Source organism: Asterias rubens, chromosome 1, assembly GCF_902459465.1.
Source record: "Asterias rubens chromosome 1, eAstRub1.3, whole genome shotgun sequence".
Classification (NCBI taxonomy): Eukaryota; Metazoa; Echinodermata; class Asteroidea; order Forcipulatida; family Asteriidae; genus Asterias; species Asterias rubens.
The window spans coordinates 19401703-19422456 of NC_047062.1; the positions used below are offsets into that span (position 1 = coordinate 19401703).

The following is a 20754-nucleotide window of genomic DNA, read 5'->3' on the forward strand; positions in this document are numbered from 1 at the left end:
ACTGTAGAAACAAATAAGTCAACAAATTGTGTTAGGCTCATCAATCATGGATGTGACCAACTTAAGAAACGTTAGCTACAGCTGAGGCCATTGACAGGCGCATCAGAAAATACCCATTAATGGAACACAGACATGCTGATTTTGTCTCCATATTCACGAGCGCACATGACATAACAAATTTATCTTTAAGCAAACTTGACATGCAACTTAAAACAGCATATTACGCAGGGTCTGATATAAACCCTGGTTTTATACCTTACTGCTGTTGCTATGGATCGACCAATCAGAATTTTTCAGGCGATTTGGTAAACATTTGACTAATTTCTTGAAGGCAATGCAACTTAATTGGAAATCAGATTAAAAAGGGAAGAATATCATGCCTGTTAAAAGTATCTCTTGACATCCATCATTCTCAAATCATTCCTTCAACTTTGTCAAATACCCATCTCTTAAAAACATTTTAAAATAACAAATTTCGGGGTTGAACAAATAAATATTTACTTGAGTGGGATTCAAACCATCGACCTCTTGATTAACGAGTTGGAGCTCTACCAAGTCAGCTATCTTGCCCTATATTGGTGGTCTCTCTATTTCGTCAATATTTTTGATCGGGGGTGCCAACAACAAAAAAACAGACATTTATTATTTGATTACTTACAGGCCTTTCTTGGCTGCTTTCTTGATCTGATCAGTCTGCTTCTTAGCGAGTGACTTATAAGCCTTTTGGTGGGATTTACGTAGTTTGCCGATTTCCTTCACGTGGGATCTCTTGAGTTTGCTCTGTTTCTTCTCCTCCTTCTTGATCAATTTTTCCAGCTCATTGTTCAGACGCTGAACGACTTTCTTGTATTTCTAAACATTTGGAATCAAATCAAAAAAGAAACTGTAATATTGCAGCTTTCTCTAGATAACTGTTTATAGAGAAATTGTGTAACCAACAACATTTTCTTGACATTTTCATTGAAACAAAGCCATTTCCACCATCTACATGTACAACTTCCAATGAACTTCAAATGAAGGTTGGCATAGTGGTATCTTGTCTTGCCTTCCACCTCTGGAACTCATTGAGGATGATAATTCCAATTACGAACAAGCAAAAGCACGATCTAGTTGCAAAACTAAACTCATGTCTCTCCCCTGCTTTCTAAAAATAATGTGGGTTTGACAACTGAAGTTGAAAGTTATCGGTTAAATTTGAATTCCTCAGACTAAAGGGGGCAGTTGCTGTACATGTACATGTCAAAATGGTTACCGGCAAGCTTTTGTATTGCAACTTCAAGATGAGCAAACCCTGGTACCTTGTGGTGCCATGCACATTCATTCAGAATTGTGTGTTTGCTGTCTCTTGCGTAACTATGCAAATGCTTGCCCGAATCAGGTGACTGGCAACTCTCTCTTTAGTCTGAGGAATTCAAGTTTAAGCAGTTACTTGTACCTCAGCAAGTCATTGTACCAGACGGTATTCGAATTCAACTCCTAGTTGGCTCATTTTCAAACAAAATTTGACGTTTACTATCAGAAAACAATTAGTTTGGAGGTTATTTAAATTTAATCACTGTAAGTTGTTAAACCCACCTTGTGTTGTTTAATATCATCTAGGGTAGCAGCTTGTATCTCCTCTGTAAGATTACACCACAAATTGAAATATTAAACAACTGTAGAGTATTGGTTATGACTTTATTCTTAGTTTAACAAAATCTTTCTGGAGAGCACTTTTTAAAAGAAATTAGTTCCTGGTGCACAAGTGCTTTCATAAAGTTGTGTGCATCTCTTTAAAATGATTGTTTCATCAAATGTTTTGTCCATTTCCAAGAACAGAAATCAGAGTTTCATCAAAGCGCAAGTTAGACTAAGGGAATCAATGTGTGGTGAAGAGGTTTTCAACTAGTGGTTTAAACCCCCCGAGGCCTGGTTCTTGATAAGACGAAAGTCAAAAGATTAATTTAAGATGGGTTAGAAAGGCTTTTGTTTTTACCATGATTCAAAATCACCACAAACCATGATAGTCCCATTATGCTAAAAAAAACAGCCATTATAAATTCTAAAAGTTCATGAGTCCAGAATTTATTCCACTTACAGTGGGGTTAGCAGTTTGAACACTTCCTGAACAATATTATTATGTTAAAATTTAAATCTGTGGAATGAGAATTTCCAAGATAAATATAGACATGTGCTGTGCATGAAGATGAAATTTGTAGATACAAGAAAAAAGCTATTAAAGAGTGACAGCAGTTATATCAAAAAGAAAAAAAAACACGATTAGTCAGTAATAAATTTTGGTTTTACCCTTATACCGAGTGTGTTAACACTGTTTACTCAGCACTTTCCTGACTTCTGTGAAAAAAATCACAGGATTTGAACTGGCTCTAGCTACAGGGCAATCTCGGTGGTCTTGATGGTAAGACACTGCACTAGAATGGCAAAGGTTGTGGATTCGAATCCCACCCGGGTAATGTGACTGTGATTTTTTCACAGAACTCGGGGAAGTACTGAGTATGCAGTGCTAACCCCCATCAGTGTAAGGGTGCAAATTTAACATCTATTAGTCAGTAATTGATATACAGATGGCACATTGTATACAACACAGTCATGCAAACTTCACTCCATGTCAATATCATGATTAAAAGCCACAGTTTAACAAATAGAAAAATACGCTCAGTGAGTCTACATAGTTATCAATGATACTGTAAAAAGACTGGGCTGCTATTATCTAATAAGTTAGTTCAAATTTTGTTCAATAAAAGACTCATTTAATAACAGAGGTGCAACGAGGGGCTGGAAAGCCATATCACAATTACTTTTTTCTCCGAGAATTTCGGACGCCAAATTTTACTTTTACTTGAGCGCAAAAAATTATTTTACGCAACACAATGCAATTTTCTCACATTCAAATTTGGGTGACTGCACATGTAAAGAACATCTAAAATTCTTGAAAGGTTTAATTAGCACACACACTTTGATGAAATGGTAAGGAATAAGATGTAACGCAACAACAATATTGCTTAGTGATAACCATGCAAATATTCAGACACTGGAAGCTGCTTCAGGGAATAGAAGTTCAGTGTGCTGTATATGAAATGTGAGTCATAATCTACTTGTGCACTAGCTTGTTAGAATTAATCACTAGAGCTATTAGACTTCAGATATCCTGAACCTTGACACAATCTAACACAATATTAAATAAGCTTGAGGATTTATAAGAGAAAGAAGGAGCATCCAGATCTGCAAAGGAAAGCACAAGATTTAGTGACAACCGTTAGCTGAAAATGGAGATGGACACAGATTAGATGTAGGGTATGATTTCAGTCTGACTTCGCTAAGAGTCCTTGCAAGGTTTAACTTATAACCAGGTAAACAGAGAGCTGGAATCAGAGTTATTATAAAGTGGACTCCTCATGCTCCAGTGTTGTTATACAATGGGAATAGACTAGCAGTGTGTACGAGGCAGAAGCTGGCTTGCTCACAAAGCAGAAGCCGGTTTGCCTAGTTCTTGCATTCTGATCTACATTGCATAAGATAGTCATGAGAAATGAGCCCACAAGCAGCAGAGCCCATAGCATATCCACCTTCTTAATGTACGACTTCCTTGTATTTCCAATGAACTTGATGAATCAAATTATTGGCACATGCCAACTGCTACGTTAGTCAGGTTTCTTCTTCACCTGCTGTTAATGTGTCTTGGGTTTAAATTCGGTGATAGTGATGTCAATTTTCCAAAACAGACTAAAATTGAGTGTTTCCAGAAACGCTGCAAAAAGGCCATTATATACAAATACAATGTGGAGACAAAGCCTACCAATACCATGGCAACATAGTAATAACTAAGGATTGCACAACAATTTGACTGCAGTCTGTAGCAGCATGCAGTGGAACATTTCTAACTACAATTCTCAAAACTACAACAATTTGAACAGTTTGGCGGGAGTTGATCAATATCTGAATCAATCGTCTTCGAGGTCATTCTAGGAATAAACCTTTACTAACAGAAGAATAGCATGCTGTTTATCTACTATGCTAGATCATTCCCAACTCATGCAAATGCAATGTGCTCAAAACTCATGGCTAACCAACATAGGAAATCGATTCTAAACACCCCAAACAGAACTCGTCCATTATTAAGTGCTCGTTTTTCTTACCTGTTAAAAAAAAAAGCAAAGCTTACAGAATGTTTGTGTCTAGATACACCACATACGTAGAAAGATTCAGATGAAATTTGGGTCAAGTACACAAGTTAGCTTCCACCGAAATCGTTTTGGTTTAGCTTTCAGAAATGAAAAATGTACAGATTTAGGGAAAAAAAAACTTCATCAAGCCAGGAGTTTTATCAAGCCAGGAGATTTGAGCAAAAGCAAGTAGCATGTCAACTAAGATGCATGCTGCCACTACGAGTGAATATGTTTAAATACACTGAGCCATACAGATCCACAAACCAAGTTACAACACTCAAGTAAAATCAAGAAGTATTAGAAATGATAAAGAGTTGCTGTCCTCATTAACCTACTGAGTACACTGTTTATTGAGGGTGAGGGTAGGGGTAGGGGAGTGCTGGAGAAGCAGGGTAGTAGGGGTGTGGGAGACTAGGGGTGGCTTCATGCACCCATCAGTACCTGATTGACCCAAATTGGGTGCACTAATGCTGCGACTGTTCTGATTGAGAGGGGAGCTCATGGATTCCATCTGAAACTGGGCAGTGCCCAGAGATCTGGATCTGGGCATGGCCATGCTGTCTGCTTACAGGAGGCGGCAAGGGGAGAAAAATTATGCAGGAGAAAAAAATGAATGAATGAAACGTAATAAATGACTGAGTGCATTATATGTGGGTTGAAAACTCAAGTCTGCTTGCTGTATGAGAATCTATTCTTAGTGAGCCATCTTAAGTATGGGAGAGACTAACATCATTATTTCTTGTAAACCGATTCCATGACCCAGCTTTTGAATATGGTAAGGGAAATATCCAGACCAAAAAGATTCAATGTTCCCCTTCAGCGTTTTTCATACTAACTCTCTCTCATACTTAGGAAGCTCACTTGAGCTAGGGTGACACTTCAACCGTTACAAACATTTCTGATCCTTTGATATATGAACTAGAATTACAGAGTCGACCTCCAGGTGTAAAATTCAATTAAGTACCATGAATATTCAGATGACAATTTTATCAGGTGACAAATGTATCTTTGGCTCAATACCTTTGCATATGATTCCTTTAAATGGCAAACAAAAACAAGTGAAACAAATCATAAATATTCATGTCACAAAACAATAAAAAATGTCATTAATAATGACTGGACCTTGAACAAATAATTTTGGAATGATAAATGATTAATGTAACCGCTCTTTTGAGATGATTTTACATTGCACAATCCTCTTAAGTGAGTTAATGATGAGTCATGAACTAAAGTAACAAGCTATCATACAATAAATATTTCCTGAGATATATCATTATTGTCCACATTCGAACCCGGAACCCTTGATACTGTCAGGCAGAATACTGGTAGTTGTTCATCAAGTTGTCTTAATTCTTTTTCAATTAAAAAAAAAAATAAGGGAATTTTTTCAAATGATACAACTCCCTGATGAAAAATATTACGCGATAAGTTAATATTGAATTAATTTCCACAAGAAAGTTTTTTAAAACTCCAAAACTAGAAAGCAAAACTTGTGACTTACCGCCCAGCGAGGAGGCAGGAGTAAGTACAGCCATGCTATTCTGAAGTTTAGAGCTGGATTTCACGCCATTCTGTTCAGTGATGGTGTTCTTACGGTAGGCCCCGGTGGTTGTGCTAGGGGCGACTGGGGTGGTTGAGGCAGGAGCGTCCGAGGGTTTACGCTCTACAACGCCCTCGGCAACCTCCGGAGTCTCCTCTTCCTCCCCATTCTCTTGGTCCTTAGAAATTAAAATGTTAAGAAGGTTTTTTTAGAAGTAAAGCCTGACGATGACTGGAGGAGGCTAGTCAAGACCAATAAGAACTCACTCCGCTGCAGTGAAGTTCATAACAAGAAGTCCCCTCGATTTTCACTCTTTTTTTCCCCCTCCAAAACCTATTGACTAATGAAACTGAAACTTCTACAGGTAAATTATATCACACACATCGTCGTTCACAGTGGGTAAGGATTCATGTCACTGCCAAAAACTTGATCTACAAAAGGTATCAAAACCCTTTTACCCCAGGGCTCGATTTCACTAAGAGTTAAAAACTTAAGGCTAGTCTTAAGTTAGGACGAGTTACTCATCCTAACTCGAGATAAGAAATCCACCCCAGGATAATTAACCTTTGCACCCCATACCTGTGGCTTCTCTTGTTCTTTGACCTTAACCTCCTCTTCCTCCAGAGCCTTGAGCTGAGCGGCTCTCTTCTCCACCTTGCTCTGATGGGCGATGGGATTGGCCAGAGCATCGGCAAAGTTGATCATCCCTTCGGGAACGTAGTCTTTTACCCTAATGTTGAGGAAGAGTGTAGGGAGCATCAGGGGCTGGTTGGACTCGTTGCACAGGAAGATGTGGCGGTACCCTAGAAGGAGAGTATCAACAGACAAGACAGACAGTCATGGGCAAATACTTTTGCACCTGATAAGGCCCTCCCCAAAAAAACATGTTTAGCGTCCCTGCTCTCTTCCTTTTTAGAGACCGTCTCCATTTTATTAATATTTTTTCACGAAAAAAAAAAAAAAAACTTTTTAATGATCTCATACAAAAACAAATCTCTTTTGAAAAAAAATCCCAGCTGGTTGTCCTAAAAAAAAGTGATGGGCGACCATTTAAAAAATAGAAGGAAAAAAAGGCCCTTCTCCTTCCATTTTTTTTAAACGGCAGGATGCTAACGATTTTTTTTATTTATTTAGCCTAAGTCAATAATGGCATTTTGTGAGCTTCAATCGGGTTGATCTTGGAGTGAACTGCATATCAACATTTGTCTACTCCAGAAAATGCAAAAGGTCATGGATGAAATATAACACAATATGGAAAGCACTGGACAGTGCTATATCTATACTTCCTTAAAGGCAGTGGACACTATTGATAATTACTCAAAAGATTTATTATCATAAAACCTTTCTTGGTGACGAGTAATGGGGAGAGGTTGGTAGTATAAAACATTGTGGGAAACGGCTCTCTCTGAGGTTACGTAGTTTTCGAGAAAGAAGTAATTTTCCACGAATTTGATTTTGAGACCTCAGATTTAGAATTTAAAGTCTCGAAATCAAGCATCTGAAAGCATACAACTTCGTGTGACAAGGGTGTTTTTTTCTTTCATTATTATCTCGCAACTTCAACGACCAATTGAGCTCAAATTTTCACAGGTTTGTTATTTTATGTATATGTTGAGATAAACTGTTGAGAAGACTGGTCTTTGACAATAACCAATAGTGTCCACTGTCTTTAAAAAGAAAAACATTAACAGCCATGATGCGTCTTGGGAGAATAAAAAATAAAAAAAATAAACTTTTTTCCAACGGCAAACATAATCGGAAAATATCAATAAAAAGACTCAAAGGTATGCATGGTAGATATACAATAACATAAGAAATTTGTGGTGACACAATGTAGATTAATATCTTTTGAGTATTGATGGGCTAATCGTTTCGGACAGTATACTTTGGTGTCAACGTAAATTTCTGATGCTATCTCACCTGGTCTGAGTGATTCCACAGGTAGTATTCTGTGTCCAACCATCTTTCCATTGTCTTCAAACACTGCAATACGAAGCATGGCCAACTCGGGCATAATAACCTACATGGAAGGAATGACATAAGAAAAAATTGTTTTTCAAAGAAATATGAGAGTGAAAGTATACCGGTTCTCTGCCATTCACAGGTTTATTTTAGTTTAATTCTGCATGGGAATGAGAAAACATGTCTCTGGCTACAAGAACTTTAATATTTTTTGTTCAGGAGCCATTTTATTGCTTACAGCCTTCTGTTACTGGGAAAGAGAACTCTGTGTGCATTGACTGTATGGGTTTTCCCTGGAATAATTCTCTGGGGTTTTCCTCCCACATCTAAAACTGAAATTTCTTCATTGTCTTCTCTCTTCTCGTTTGGCTCTAAAGAGAGTGTTGAGGATATATATCCAGATCCAGATGAAATCACCTTCGCCCTGCAGAATGAATTCATGTACAACTGATGAGGTGAAAACTGTGAGGTACCTTTCTGAAGACAAAGTGATCACCATCAAAGACGGGATTGATGGAGTTAGAACTGGATGACTTGGTCTTGTAGCGCCTCCGCACCGTGTCAGCAGGGAGGCCAAACATGTCCACTTCTACGTATGTGTTGACCCTTCGATCACTTAAGAATTGACCACTTATGACCTGATAGGGGAAAGGATACAATTTAAGGCATCATTTCTGATTCATTACCTGGGCAAAATTTCATATACCTGTAAGCACAAAAACTTGCTAAGCACAGAATAGTGTTGCTTAGCAGAATCAGGTTACCAGCCCAAATTACATTAAGTTTTTATTGTTGTGGCTGGTGCCCAACTCAATTTTTGCTTTGCAAAGAAATTTGTCAAGCAGTATTTTCTGCTTAACAGCTTTATGAACTTGGGCCCTAACAAGTAGATGCAGTCAATTCGGCTGGGTCCAAATTGACTGCTAAGGCTGTTGCTGCATGTCAACATGGCGATCAATTGGCTTCAGCATTCCTGAAGACCTGGATCAATCTTTGCATATCTTCTAGACTCAACGAACACACTAACTCAACAATAGTTGTTTCTCGTGCCAGCATGTCAAAATGAGACCAGAATATATATTTTTAGCCTGTTTAAAGGGCTTTGATACCTTTTGTGGATCAAGGTTTTGGTCCCTACTCACTGTGAATGTAGATGTAAACTGCTCACAAAAAGTAAGGAAACTTTTTTCAATCCAGTATATTTGTTATTATTTAGTACTCTCTTTGTATTTGGTATATATCAATGCAAAGCTGAACTGTTCCTCTTAAAAATGATACCACATTTGCAATGACTACATGTTGCTAAAGTTGGCTACATGAATAACAATGAGGCAAAGTCACAAATCAAATGTGCCAAAATTACCGTTGTCTGTGAATGGTCAATAGGTAATGCTCATTAATCAAACCGATCAAGCTTTTCAGAACCATTACACAATGATTTGCACCAGTGAGATCATCGGACACAATTTACCCTCTTCTCATGAAAAACACCTTGTTTGATGGGTATTTGCAAGACGATATTCTACAGCCGAATGCAGTCCCATACTTGCAGACTTTGGACCAAACTCCATCTTTCAAGATGAAAACGCTCGCCCCAATCGAGCCCGACTGGTGACTGACTACCTGAAAAATGTTGGGGTGCACCGGATGGATTTGCCCACTAACAGTCCAGACCTGAATCCCATGGAACATCTGTGGGACCAGCTTGGCCTCGCTGTCCGCGCCAGAACCACCAACACATCAACTGTGGCTGACCTAACCAGGTTCCTTAATGAAGAATGGAACGCCAATTCCTCATCATCAGTGCATCAAAAGACTTGTGTGCAGCATGAGAAGAAGGTGCCAGGCTGTCATCAACGCCTTCGGATCATCCACTTGTTACTGAACTTTTTGTATCAATAAAGTGTATTAAGATCAGTAAGTTGTCTTGCTCTATACCAAATTTCTTGTCTCAATCAAGTGAATTAAGATCAGTAAGTTGTCTTGCTTGTTTGAATTACAGTGTCAATTCATACAGTAACACAAAATTTGCTAATTTTTGCACATTTGATTTGTGACTTTGTCTCATTCTCATTAACGTGGTCAAGTCCAGCAACATGTAATCATTGCAATTGTGGTATCATTTTAAAGAGGAAGAGTTCAGCTTTGCAATGATATATACCATATACAAAGAGAGTATTAAATAATACCAAGTATACTGGATTGAAAAAAGTTTCCTTACTTTTTGTGAGCAGTTTATGTAGTATAGTCGTCAAGTTTTTGAGAGAAAAAAAAAGTGAAAATCACAGAGCAATGTTTTCAGGACAGTCGCATAAATCAGTTGTACATGTTAAAATAATTTTTGTCTCACTGAGAGGTGAAACTGTTTTACTAATTTCTCAAAAACTACAGCTCCTCCTCAGCAAGTACTATTTTAAGGGAAGCTTTCTACCATCATTATCTTTAACCCGTAGAAGTTTCATGCAAATCTGTGGACGGTTGTGTTTTGTGTTGTACAAAAAGTACCCACACCCTTTAATACATTTCATTGAAGAATCCCGATGATTCAAGTCCAACTGTTTCTGCCTGTTACATCCACCATCAATATACTCACTCTGACTTCTACCGTGGCTGCCACTACACCATCCATTGTAGACTCGGCAAACGGATCAAAGAGGCGATCTTTACGTCTCATGAACTCTGGCTTAAGAATGTACCCAGTGCGACCGTTTATCTCAAAATAACCCATATTCAGCTGCATTGGAAGATCTGAAACACAAGAGAATCATGCTGACTATTATTTCCTCTGCTCAGAACTTAAGAAACTTCATCATCTCTATTTTGTGTATTCCATGCCCTAACACTTGTGTCTTTAAGAAAGACAATTAACCATTGCTTCGTCCTTCGGATGGGACGTAAAGCTGTTGGTCCCATGTGTTGTGTAACGCATGTAAAAGAACTCAGTGCACTTATCGTAAAGAGAATGGGATCGCCCCGGTGTTCCTGGCTGTGGCTGCTGTATGCGCCGTAGCACCTTGTAAACCCTTATATGGTGCTACATAATTGGGTCTCAGAATTCATCTCTGCAATAACCTATCTTTCTGAAAGTTTGTATATACTCAGCGCCTTGAGTACCTAGTTTGGTAGATATGTGCGCTATGTAAGACTTTGATATATATATATATTCATATTTTTATTTTCTCTGTTTTTATATACATGTAATTCCATTTGTTGTTGGGGTTTTGGAGGGATGCCACATTGATGAAAGTTTAAAACAAACTTTTGTCTTACCCTAGACGCCCCCTGCCAACAAAGAGTTATGTCCGAAGATTCAAAATACAAATAAACAAGGTCATTAATGCAGACTACTATTATATCTGGTCAGAAATATAAAGTCATTGGTGTAATTTGTAAGGGTTTGATAAATTCCTTTTGCATATTTTTTAGCTCCTGGTAATTGGGGTCTATTGATCAAAAGGTCTTGAAAGTAATTGTTTGGCCAAAACAAAATGCAATTTTTAAGTCAATGTCTCATTTGTTGATTTTGATCTATTTTTTAATGACCTTTTGATCATTACAAAATATAGAACACTTTAAAGTAAAAGCATTCCCCTTGCCAGAGAAGACACAATTATTTATGTTTGGTCCTACCATTTCCCTTTGATGGACAAGTTTCATCAGCGGTGTGACTAGACATGAAAGGGGGGGGCAGTGACGTCACCTTTTTGTTGTTGGGGGGGGGGGGGGGCTTAGTATCAAATAATTATTTTATTCATTTTCTCCATCTTATGCTTTGGGTGCAAGATTGGTGCAAGGGTTTTGATTGGGGGAGGCTGATCCAGTCCCCCTGCCTCCTCCCCTCCCCTCTGGCCCATTCCCCTCCCCTCTGGATATATACGGACTGAGTTTCAGATATTGAGAGACATATAAGCAAGCTCAAAGACTCTTTGGATTAAAAATTTCTGCTAATACCACTTACCAAGGGTCTGGTAGTTTAACGCAACCATCTGACATCCGACATTCCAGAAGATCTATATCAAATATCAATATCAAAGTAGACAAAGTGATTAAATTCATGTAAACAGTGTTTGAAGCTTTGCATGGTGTGACAAAAAAAATTACCTATAAATAAATAGTTAACTTGCAGGTACAAATATGTAGTAAATCTTTTTTGTGGGAGTGTTGGCACTGAAACAAGCCAGTGCGGTCTCAACATTTCAACAGTATCATTTGTTTGTCTTCTGGAGAATGCTTGACTGCCGGTGGTGATGCCACTATACAATGTCCTTATTCTGGTAACCAATAACGTTTTTGTTCAGGTTTTTTGGTACTTAAGAAGCTTGAAGTTGGGCACTGTTGTTTATCCCTTTTACCTGTGGCATATAGTTGCCAGAGTCGACCCTTGCTCCTCTTGGATAGATACGGGAAAGTTGTCGTTTGTTGTAGCTGAAGAGTAACAATCAAGGAACATTTTTAAAAAAAATTAAGCTTAGAAGAACAGTAACCTTTTGTTTTGTTAACAGCACTTTCTATTTAGTACGCGCAAGCTGCCTGGCCTATGTACATCCAATGGCTGTTTTTGTCACGATTGTTTTGCAGGAGCTGAACACAGTTCAACTGTTGCGAATTATTTTCGTTTGAGAATTTGTGACGTCAAAATTCAAATCACATTCACATTCATGGGAAAGTATGAACCAGGTTTTACACTGATGTGTGATAAGCAAAGTATACTCCATTCTATCTGAGTTCCGAAAGGACAAAAAAAAACAGGCTACTCGCTTTGGGTTGAAATCCATATTAAAGGATACTTTGTGAACTGGATGGGATTTTCCTTGACTCTATTCATCGCTGACGTCTCAACAAAGGATGAGATCTCATAACTCCGATTCCTCTCTGAAAAGAAAAAAAAAAGCAAATTCAGAATAAGCTGTAAATAATTGTAAACTTGCTTGTACAACCACGTAATAATTCTCTACTGATGAAGCGTTGGCTTGAAAAGAGCCGGTTTGGTCACGACTTTTCAAACAGTATACTCGGCTTATCTTGAGGAGAAAAGTAAATTCACATTCAGCACTTATAAAGGTTGCCAAGTACCATTTAAACATTCACATAAAAAAAACAGGAAAACAGCCAAGATAAGAACCAGTTGAGTTTATCTTATGCAACAAAATATATCCTGTTGAGTGAAGAGGTTGCGTTTTTTAATGATCACAAATACTAAATATACATATTTAAGCCTCATACTTGATTCTTATATAGCGTCATATCATTTTCAACATTGTTATCACTGATCATCGGGCATACTTAGATTACTCGAAATGCTCCCAGGGAGTTGAGAAAGTTGAAGGAGTGGAGTTGAGAAAGTTAAAGGAGTGCAGTCCTTCAACTTTCTCAACTCCCTGGGGAGCATACAATGCCAAGGTGCTTAAAGTAGTGCTAAGAGGATGTACAACACAATACTGTCTCAGCCCTCTCAGGTTCCTATTTATACATTCATAAGAGAAGCGATTAATCCTTGTGCTTTCCTTAAAGACATCAAGTGCCATGACTGGTGATTCAGCCATCAGAACTTGAGCAGGCATGATACTTCTTGGAGGCAACGAAGGCGATTGCCTCCATGCCCCCGGTCATTGCTCTGGTGGCCTGGAAATGCTCCAGTAGAAATTTACAATTTCCTCAAAGGGTGTCCTTTACCAAGGAGAAAATGCATTGGTGCCCTTGCCCTTTCAAAAATGAAGCATACAGGCCTGCTTGAGTGTGATGCACTAGACAGCTGGGCCTGGACACGCCAATAGGAGACTTTCCAACCCTAGGTGGCAGCAGACATACCGGGTAAATTTCCATTGTTTACGTAGTTCTGAACATGCGCATAATTCTGAGAACAATGGATTTACCCGGTAAGTCTGCTGCCCTCTATCGTCCCAGAAAGTCTCCCATTATAAAGACAGGTATCTATTGTCATTACCATTTAACCTAAATTGTGAATTTATCAACATCTTACTTTCTGATGCCTCGAATGTGTGGAAGTGGACAGGCTGAATGTAGTTGACGAGAGCGGACATCTCACGGCCGGCTTCAGCTTCCTGCCCTGCTGTACCCTATCAGTGGAGCAACAAAATACAAAATTGTCAGCCGAGCATATTTTCAAGACAAAATGCACACCGACCAATGAGAGACCAATAGACTAATAGGGAGAATGCCAACACAGGGCTGGTATTTTAATCCGGAAGTCATTGGTTCAAGTCCCGCTCCAGCCAATTTGTCTTTATTCAAAACCCAAATCATTTAAAAAGCAAATCGATAACATGGTTTGAGATTCAGCTAGAGTCAACCTATCCTGAACAACTGAAGTCAAACTCCGAGGCTCGTGAATTATACCGGAGAGTGGCCTCAAGTTTAGGTCAGTCCCTGTCCATAATGACCTTTCACCTACATTAATATGCAAACGACCGAAAGGGAAGCTGCCAAGCTTCACCTCGGACCAATCAAAATACAATGAAATCATTGCATCCAATGCAATCACTGGTTCTGAAAAGCAAGTCTCCGTCTTTCTGAAAAGCAAGTACCTGTCTTTCTTGCGGATAAGGCCAGGGTTACCAGTCTAAAGTCAACTCAAACTGTGAAACTTTCAAACTCACTTGGCATATTCAAGAACAGTTTAAAAACTCATCATTATAAAGTAGCATTTTGTTAAGTGTATTTTCTAATGATGTGATAAAACTTTCATTGCTTGTTGATTGTTTTTTGTAGAGCAGGGCCATGAGCGCATTTGCAGCGGATACCTACCTTCTCCCGTTTCTCCATCTGATGGCGCTGTGCCTCCTCTTTACTCATATTCTCCTCATCGTCATCGCTGTCGCTTTCTTCTTCCACCTCGTCCAGCGTGTCGTTCATTCCTTTACTGATGCTGCTGTCAACACTCCTTTCGCTGTCTGTGGAGAAGGTCTTAGCAGCTGGAGTGGAGGCTACATTGGGGAGGAAATGCAATGAGATTGGGGAGAAAGTGGGCAGGGGGATAAAATGACAAACCAGTGAATCAAAATAAGTGATTATTTTGCAAACGGGAGAGTTGTGTGAACAGTAACTAGTTTCCATCAACTGTCCCTCAACTCTCATCCCAAGGGGGTATCTTTTTGAAGTCCTTCTTTTCCCTAAGACTGGAAAACAAAAAAGAAGCGCAAGAATGAAAACTGATTTCCGTCAAGTTCTCTCTTGACAAATTTGAATCACTGTTTTATGATAAGGGAGTTGAACCATGAAAAGATCAGTATAAAAATGTTACACTTTGATCAGTCAGCTCTAATTAACTTCAGAAGAACAGGAATGGGAATTATACACCAATTCTTGTGAAATGAAATGCATTGAGGAAGTGACTTAAATATCTCTCTCGAATGGAATCCTTATTTCAGAATCAAATACTCAAGGATCTTCATCTGCAGTGAGCATGTTTTTATTTTGTTTTAAAACAAATGTGAAATGTTGAAACTTGTATCATGGTTAGTGATCCATTGCAATTCACAACCCCATTGTAACACTTACTTGCTGTTTGACGAAAACATCAACCAAATTGATAAAATAATTGGCCTAAAACTTTCACTTATTTAGACTGCTTGGTTTTGATAAAGCAAGGATGCATTTACAAAAATTGTATCAAATGTTGTCATAAGTCTTTGAGTTTACATTTGGGCACTTTCCCAGTATTAGACCTTGACTGAATGTTCAGATGATGTGAAGTGATTCATGTTGATCATAGAGTTATATATAAGAACTACAGGGCGCACTGGTGATGCTTCTTGCACAAGCGCGACGGGACTGCAAGGAGACACGCACGCGCCATTCTGTACGCGCATTGAATAAGAAACACACATTGGAGTTTGTGTTTATTGAACGCTACGCGATGCTGTTTTTTCAACTTACAAAATGGCCGCACAAACACACGCTAAGCAATGCCTGTTTGTTCAACTTAGAAAATGGCCGCCTGCGCGCATGCCGGGTCGCGTAAATAGGCCAGTGCGCCCTCTAATTCTTATATATAAGAATTGCAACAGTACTATAATTTGTGGCAGAAACCAAACTGACCAGCACAAATATATCAACAAATTCTACAAAGATAATATGTTTGGAAGTACCAGACTTTATAATGAATCATGTAATTGTGAAACAGACAAAATTCAATCAACAACAAGGTGGCGAAGTAATAATGGCAAAGAATGATAAATGAGGGTGAGATGAAATTGATTTTGTTAAGTTGTTGAAAAATGAAATCTGTGAAGTACAAAATCATTAGCATCAACAAGTTACAGGAAGTGTGAAGCGTAAGTTGTGATTATTAAAATAAAGGTGTTCTGTTACAAAATAGCAGGTTGCGTTAAACTATGAAAAGAAAACAACATTAGGTGATGAAACTGGAATAGTAAGACTAAGTAAACAAAGAAAGAAAAAGTGATTATGGTGTTACAGTGTTAAAATGTGCAATAAAATTGATGATAGGTAAAATAGAATCATGGCACACCATTTCTTTGAAGATAATTGGAGATCACTTTCACATTATTTAAAATTTAAACCATAAAATAATGTTATCTCTTCATGAAATTCAATGTCAAGGTCATTTTTGTTATAACTGCATAATTCATGCAAATAAGCAAGTTAGTTAAAGGCCAACAACAAAGTAATAATCGTAATAAATAAAAAGAATGAATAAAAATAGAGATACAAAATGCTGAAAGAGTACAAATACTGAAAGCAGTGAAACGTGGCAAACTTCAAAAGGCTGTGTTACATAAAAGCCAATATACATCAGTAAAAAATGGTTTTACCCACACACAGAATCCAGGGAAATGTGGGTTCAAATCCCACTCATGTAGTATGCCTGTTGATTTACTTCTAAAGGACTCGGGAACCACCGAGTACAGTGTTTATTATATATTGGTGATTTAGTAATATCTTAAGTAATATCCTAAATCTTTATACACAAATTGTGCATACAATAGACCCTTCCAATGAAATATGGTAAATATAACGCATGCGTACAGAACTTATGGGTTGGCAATCTATAGAGATGTGCATTCAGCATATGCACAATTGCGTCTTTGTCATTCCGCCATTAGCCGCATAAAGACAGTGTGATTTTCCCTAATCATTCCAACCGAAATGGCCACATGTGCAATTTTTGTACTTTATGGGAAGGGTATATTGGGTGATGTTCTTTATAAGAGAAAATGTACATCATAGATTTTGAGATATAAATTTTGCTACATATTTTGTTTGAATCTCATTAACTTTTGCTACGTATTTTGTTTGAATGTTGTTACTGGCATGGCATAATTGTCTAAATGATATTGGGTCCAAGCAAAACATACAGAAAAAGTGAAGCTTTGTGGAAAGTGCGCAACACTTATAATAATAGAGTCACTTACCCCTTCCTTCAAGTTCAAAACAGAAAGAAAATTACCGGATGAGTAATTGTCAACGAACCAGAATATGTTTAAAAGCTTCCATTACATTTCTCTCTCAAACCCCTGTTTCTGTACTGTCTTATTACTGTACAACTTACATATTCTTGTGGTGATGGCTGGCCATTACTACTTTATAACAACTGTATTGCTATGATTTCAGTTTCGGGCTGGGATATTATCCACTTTTGCCGAGTAGAGAGCACCACTTCCTCAGTAAAATCTGAAAGGACTTGTCCTATTTCAGTAGACTTCTACTTTCACAGGGTGTTACCCCAAACTGAAACCATCAATATTCCACCATGCGCTGCTTCAAATACCATAACTGTGTTTCTAACAAATACATATTCAGAATGAGTGAAACTCCACATGGCTACAGAGAGATACAACATTAAAGATGCTATGTCAGATTTTTGGCCGATTTGACCCAACATTTTTGATTAAAACTCAATAAGGTATTTTGATGGGGGTCGAGAAAGTTACAAGCTTTCATTTGAGCCATTGCTCGAAAAAGTCCGCCAATTATTAGTAACAGTGAAATGAAGTTTTTGTCGGGATCCCGACAATATATCACGTGACCAATTCTTATGTGTTTTAAGAAACGTTTTAAATTGTTGTCATCGTTGTTAGAGCTGGTGATACTCTTTGAAATACCATTCACTCAAAAAAATCTATTTTTTAATGTTTGGGGCAAAACATTTGACATAGCATCTTTAACATTGACTGTGTAGTGAACCAAGTGTTTCCACTGATAAACTAATGTTAAGGTTGTCCCTATACAACTGTCTTGTATTACATTTATTATTAAAATGCAAACCTTTGTTGCTTTTACAATGTTGTTTGATTTGTAGCAAGAAGAATGCACAAGATTTTACTCAAACAGAAAAACAAGAAGTGTGTCCACGAAACAAATGAGTGCAAAAAAAGAAAAATTGTAAAACAATAGTACAATTTTGTCTGAAGCGTACCTACTTCTGATAGGAAACATTCCATCTGTTTCAACTCTTTTTTATCAAATTTGAAAAGGCCCAAACAAAGTACTGTCACACACCATCATAATATATGTCTTATAACTTATATAATTGGGTCTTTAACTTATGAAACCAGTGTCTTTGAGGTTCTATTTTCTCATGAGAGTAATAACATAATGTAAAACTTTACATTTTAAGTGTAATTTAATGGCTGCACAAGCTCAGGCATTTGATGTCTTAATCCAACTTAGCAAAAACATTTTCTTTCTTTCTTTCTTTCAACTTCTAAAAATGATAGAAATTCCTTCCCACCTTCTTTATTTCGGTTATAACCCTATAATCTCGCTGTGTTCCTGAACACAAAGAACCCATGTATAGTTCATTCGAGCTGACACAAAAGTAAGCCATCTGGGGCTTCAGATTTAAAAGAAAAAATATGAAGTGACATTACAGAACAAAAAAACTTGAACTACAAAAACAGACAAAAACAGATCGACTTAAGCTCACCAAACACAAGTGTGTGCCGTCTCCTTAAAAATATATACACTGTGCAAGACAAGAAACACTAACTGAAATCCAAATGATATATAAAAACAGCGTGTTGTACGGTAGCTGAAAAAACAACAACAGCAATTTGTTGTTAAGATCAAAGCTTAAAATAAAGGTGAAGCAATAATGGTTATCTGTCTTCTCTCCTTTCAACATCAGAAACTTGCATCTAATTTGGAAAGCAAGCTTATTCTGAGATGACATATTCTCAGAAGATAATATGTCATCAATAAAAGAGCATGCCTAAAGTCTTTGTCTGATGGCCCTGAGATATGAATATTCTGCCCAACCATTCATCCAGATATGTCAATCTTTGTCTGTTCTTTTTTCCTTCACTTTTCAGGACAGAAAGTGCAATGTTTGTATTGCAGACTGGAATTCTGCTTTTGTAAACATCTAAATCGAAGATTCATAGCTCCCTCATAGACCTTTAAAAAAAAATTGACACAATTTTGATCAATGGTAGCTGACTAGTCCCCTCCCCCATGTAGTAGTCTTGGATCTCTGACATTTGCATTTACTTGTTTACATTGCATCAGTTCCCAAAGCAGAGGGAACTTTGTTTACATTACTTTTGTGACTTGTGATTTTCAACTGCAGATAAAAATCTTAAAATATTTGAGTAAATCATAAGTGGTAAAAGTTCTTCTTGCCCTGATAAAACCGGCAACACAGGGCTAGCTCAGTTGGTAGAGCCTTGGCATGTTAAACCGGAGCTCGCTTTTTCAAGTCCCACTCTAGTAAATATGTCTTTGCTCAATCCCAAATCATTATAAAAAGCAAGGCGTGAGAACTGTGTAACATTATTGTACAAAGACTTAAGTTTACTTAAATTCCAATGAAACAACACTTTTGCAAACTGTTTTGAAATGTTTACAATTTTTGGCATGGCCTTTAAGACTTTAATACAAGCTTCTGATGTTAAGAGAGTAAACAGGTGACCACAGTTAGGTGCCAAGAAGTATAGTTATTACCTTCATTATAATTTGTCTCCTCCGACTGACTTGTGGAGGAGACGTTAGACAGAGTATGGCTTGCACGGCGCCTCGCTACGGAGAAAAATATCCATATCTTTATCTTTCAGTTTCTTTCAACACTTTGACAATGCCGGATGGCTTGATTCTCTATAGACTTATATCGTCAATATCGTCGGATAATCCATTTTGCACCTTTAAAAAGATCTGATTTAAGTTTCAGGACGAAAACGGCCAAAACCATTGTAGAAATCTCAAACTTACTTGATCTGCAAGTGGCCTTTTTACCTCCCCGATACATGGTGGAAGTAAAATGTAACCTTAATTTCTGCCGTGAGTTGACATTTAACAAGCTGAAATTCTTGGGCCAGTCAAAGCTAGCCTCTGCACAATATGCCCTACAGTACTTGCTTCATTTACAAGTTATTTTCATAATACAAAATTTACTTTCCACAAACGTGTCACCAATAGATAGTATTATCTTCAGGAGAAAATCAAGTGCCAGATCTTAGATTTGCAGAAACCGCACCTGAAACAAAATGTTACTGATGAGAGAGGAATCTACACACATGAAGGATTAGGTTAGTACACAGCTAAATGGTATTAATACATGTATAAGGAACCAGTTTAACTAGTATTCAATAATGTTACAGTTCTTGGTGAAATCACAAGAGTATTTTTGGTTTGCTCTTCATCGATGCAGATATAAAGCACCTGAATATTACTCAACAGTTTCCAAGTAGAAAGACAAACAAGATTTGAAGCAACCACCTCCCAAGTCGACTATGAGGACAATAAACTTGGCTGGTGTCAAGAAGCTGATTTCATTGTAGGCCAGCAAGTGTGTGCTGAGGGAATCACAGCGTGGCCTTTACCTGGCAAGCAAGTTCCCTATCAACTGCCCGAACTGAACTCTACAAAGCAAGTTGACCGCGTCTAGTCCCTGTATGCATGGACCAAGACACACACAAACCATATCCCGAGTCACCAGTCTGTATTCTTGTTGTATGAGGTTGCAACACTGACATCAACAATATCACTGTATTTTAATACATTGTTTAATTTCAGATTTTGACAGCTTATGTCTTTTTAAGAAGAAAAAAATCACCACAAGATGTGGTAAAGAACATCCACATTGTTACCAGCAGAAGGAAGTAAAAT

At 37.8% G+C, this 20754-nt stretch overlaps 1 protein-coding gene across 1 annotated transcript in view; it reads right to left on the reverse strand.

The window, feature by feature from the left end:
* Positions 1 to 654: 654 nt before the first annotated feature.
* Positions 655 to 20754, reverse strand: part of LOC117299251 (1-phosphatidylinositol 4,5-bisphosphate phosphodiesterase beta-1-like) — a 105125-nt gene continuing 85025 nt past the window's right edge. The window contains exons 23-35 of the mRNA XM_033782733.1: positions 14434 to 14612; positions 13649 to 13745; positions 12456 to 12540; positions 12021 to 12093; positions 11627 to 11678; positions 10262 to 10416; positions 8142 to 8306; positions 7627 to 7726; positions 6286 to 6509; positions 5668 to 5884; positions 4608 to 4727; positions 1576 to 1619; positions 655 to 852 (exon numbers count right to left, since the gene is read on the reverse strand). Of these exons, the coding sequence (XP_033638624.1) occupies positions 655 to 852; positions 1576 to 1619; positions 4608 to 4727; positions 5668 to 5884; positions 6286 to 6509; positions 7627 to 7726; positions 8142 to 8306; positions 10262 to 10416; positions 11627 to 11678; positions 12021 to 12093; positions 12456 to 12540; positions 13649 to 13745; positions 14434 to 14612 (1709 nt within the window). The remainder of the gene's footprint in view (positions 853 to 1575; positions 1620 to 4607; positions 4728 to 5667; positions 5885 to 6285; positions 6510 to 7626; positions 7727 to 8141; positions 8307 to 10261; positions 10417 to 11626; positions 11679 to 12020; positions 12094 to 12455; positions 12541 to 13648; positions 13746 to 14433; positions 14613 to 20754) is intronic.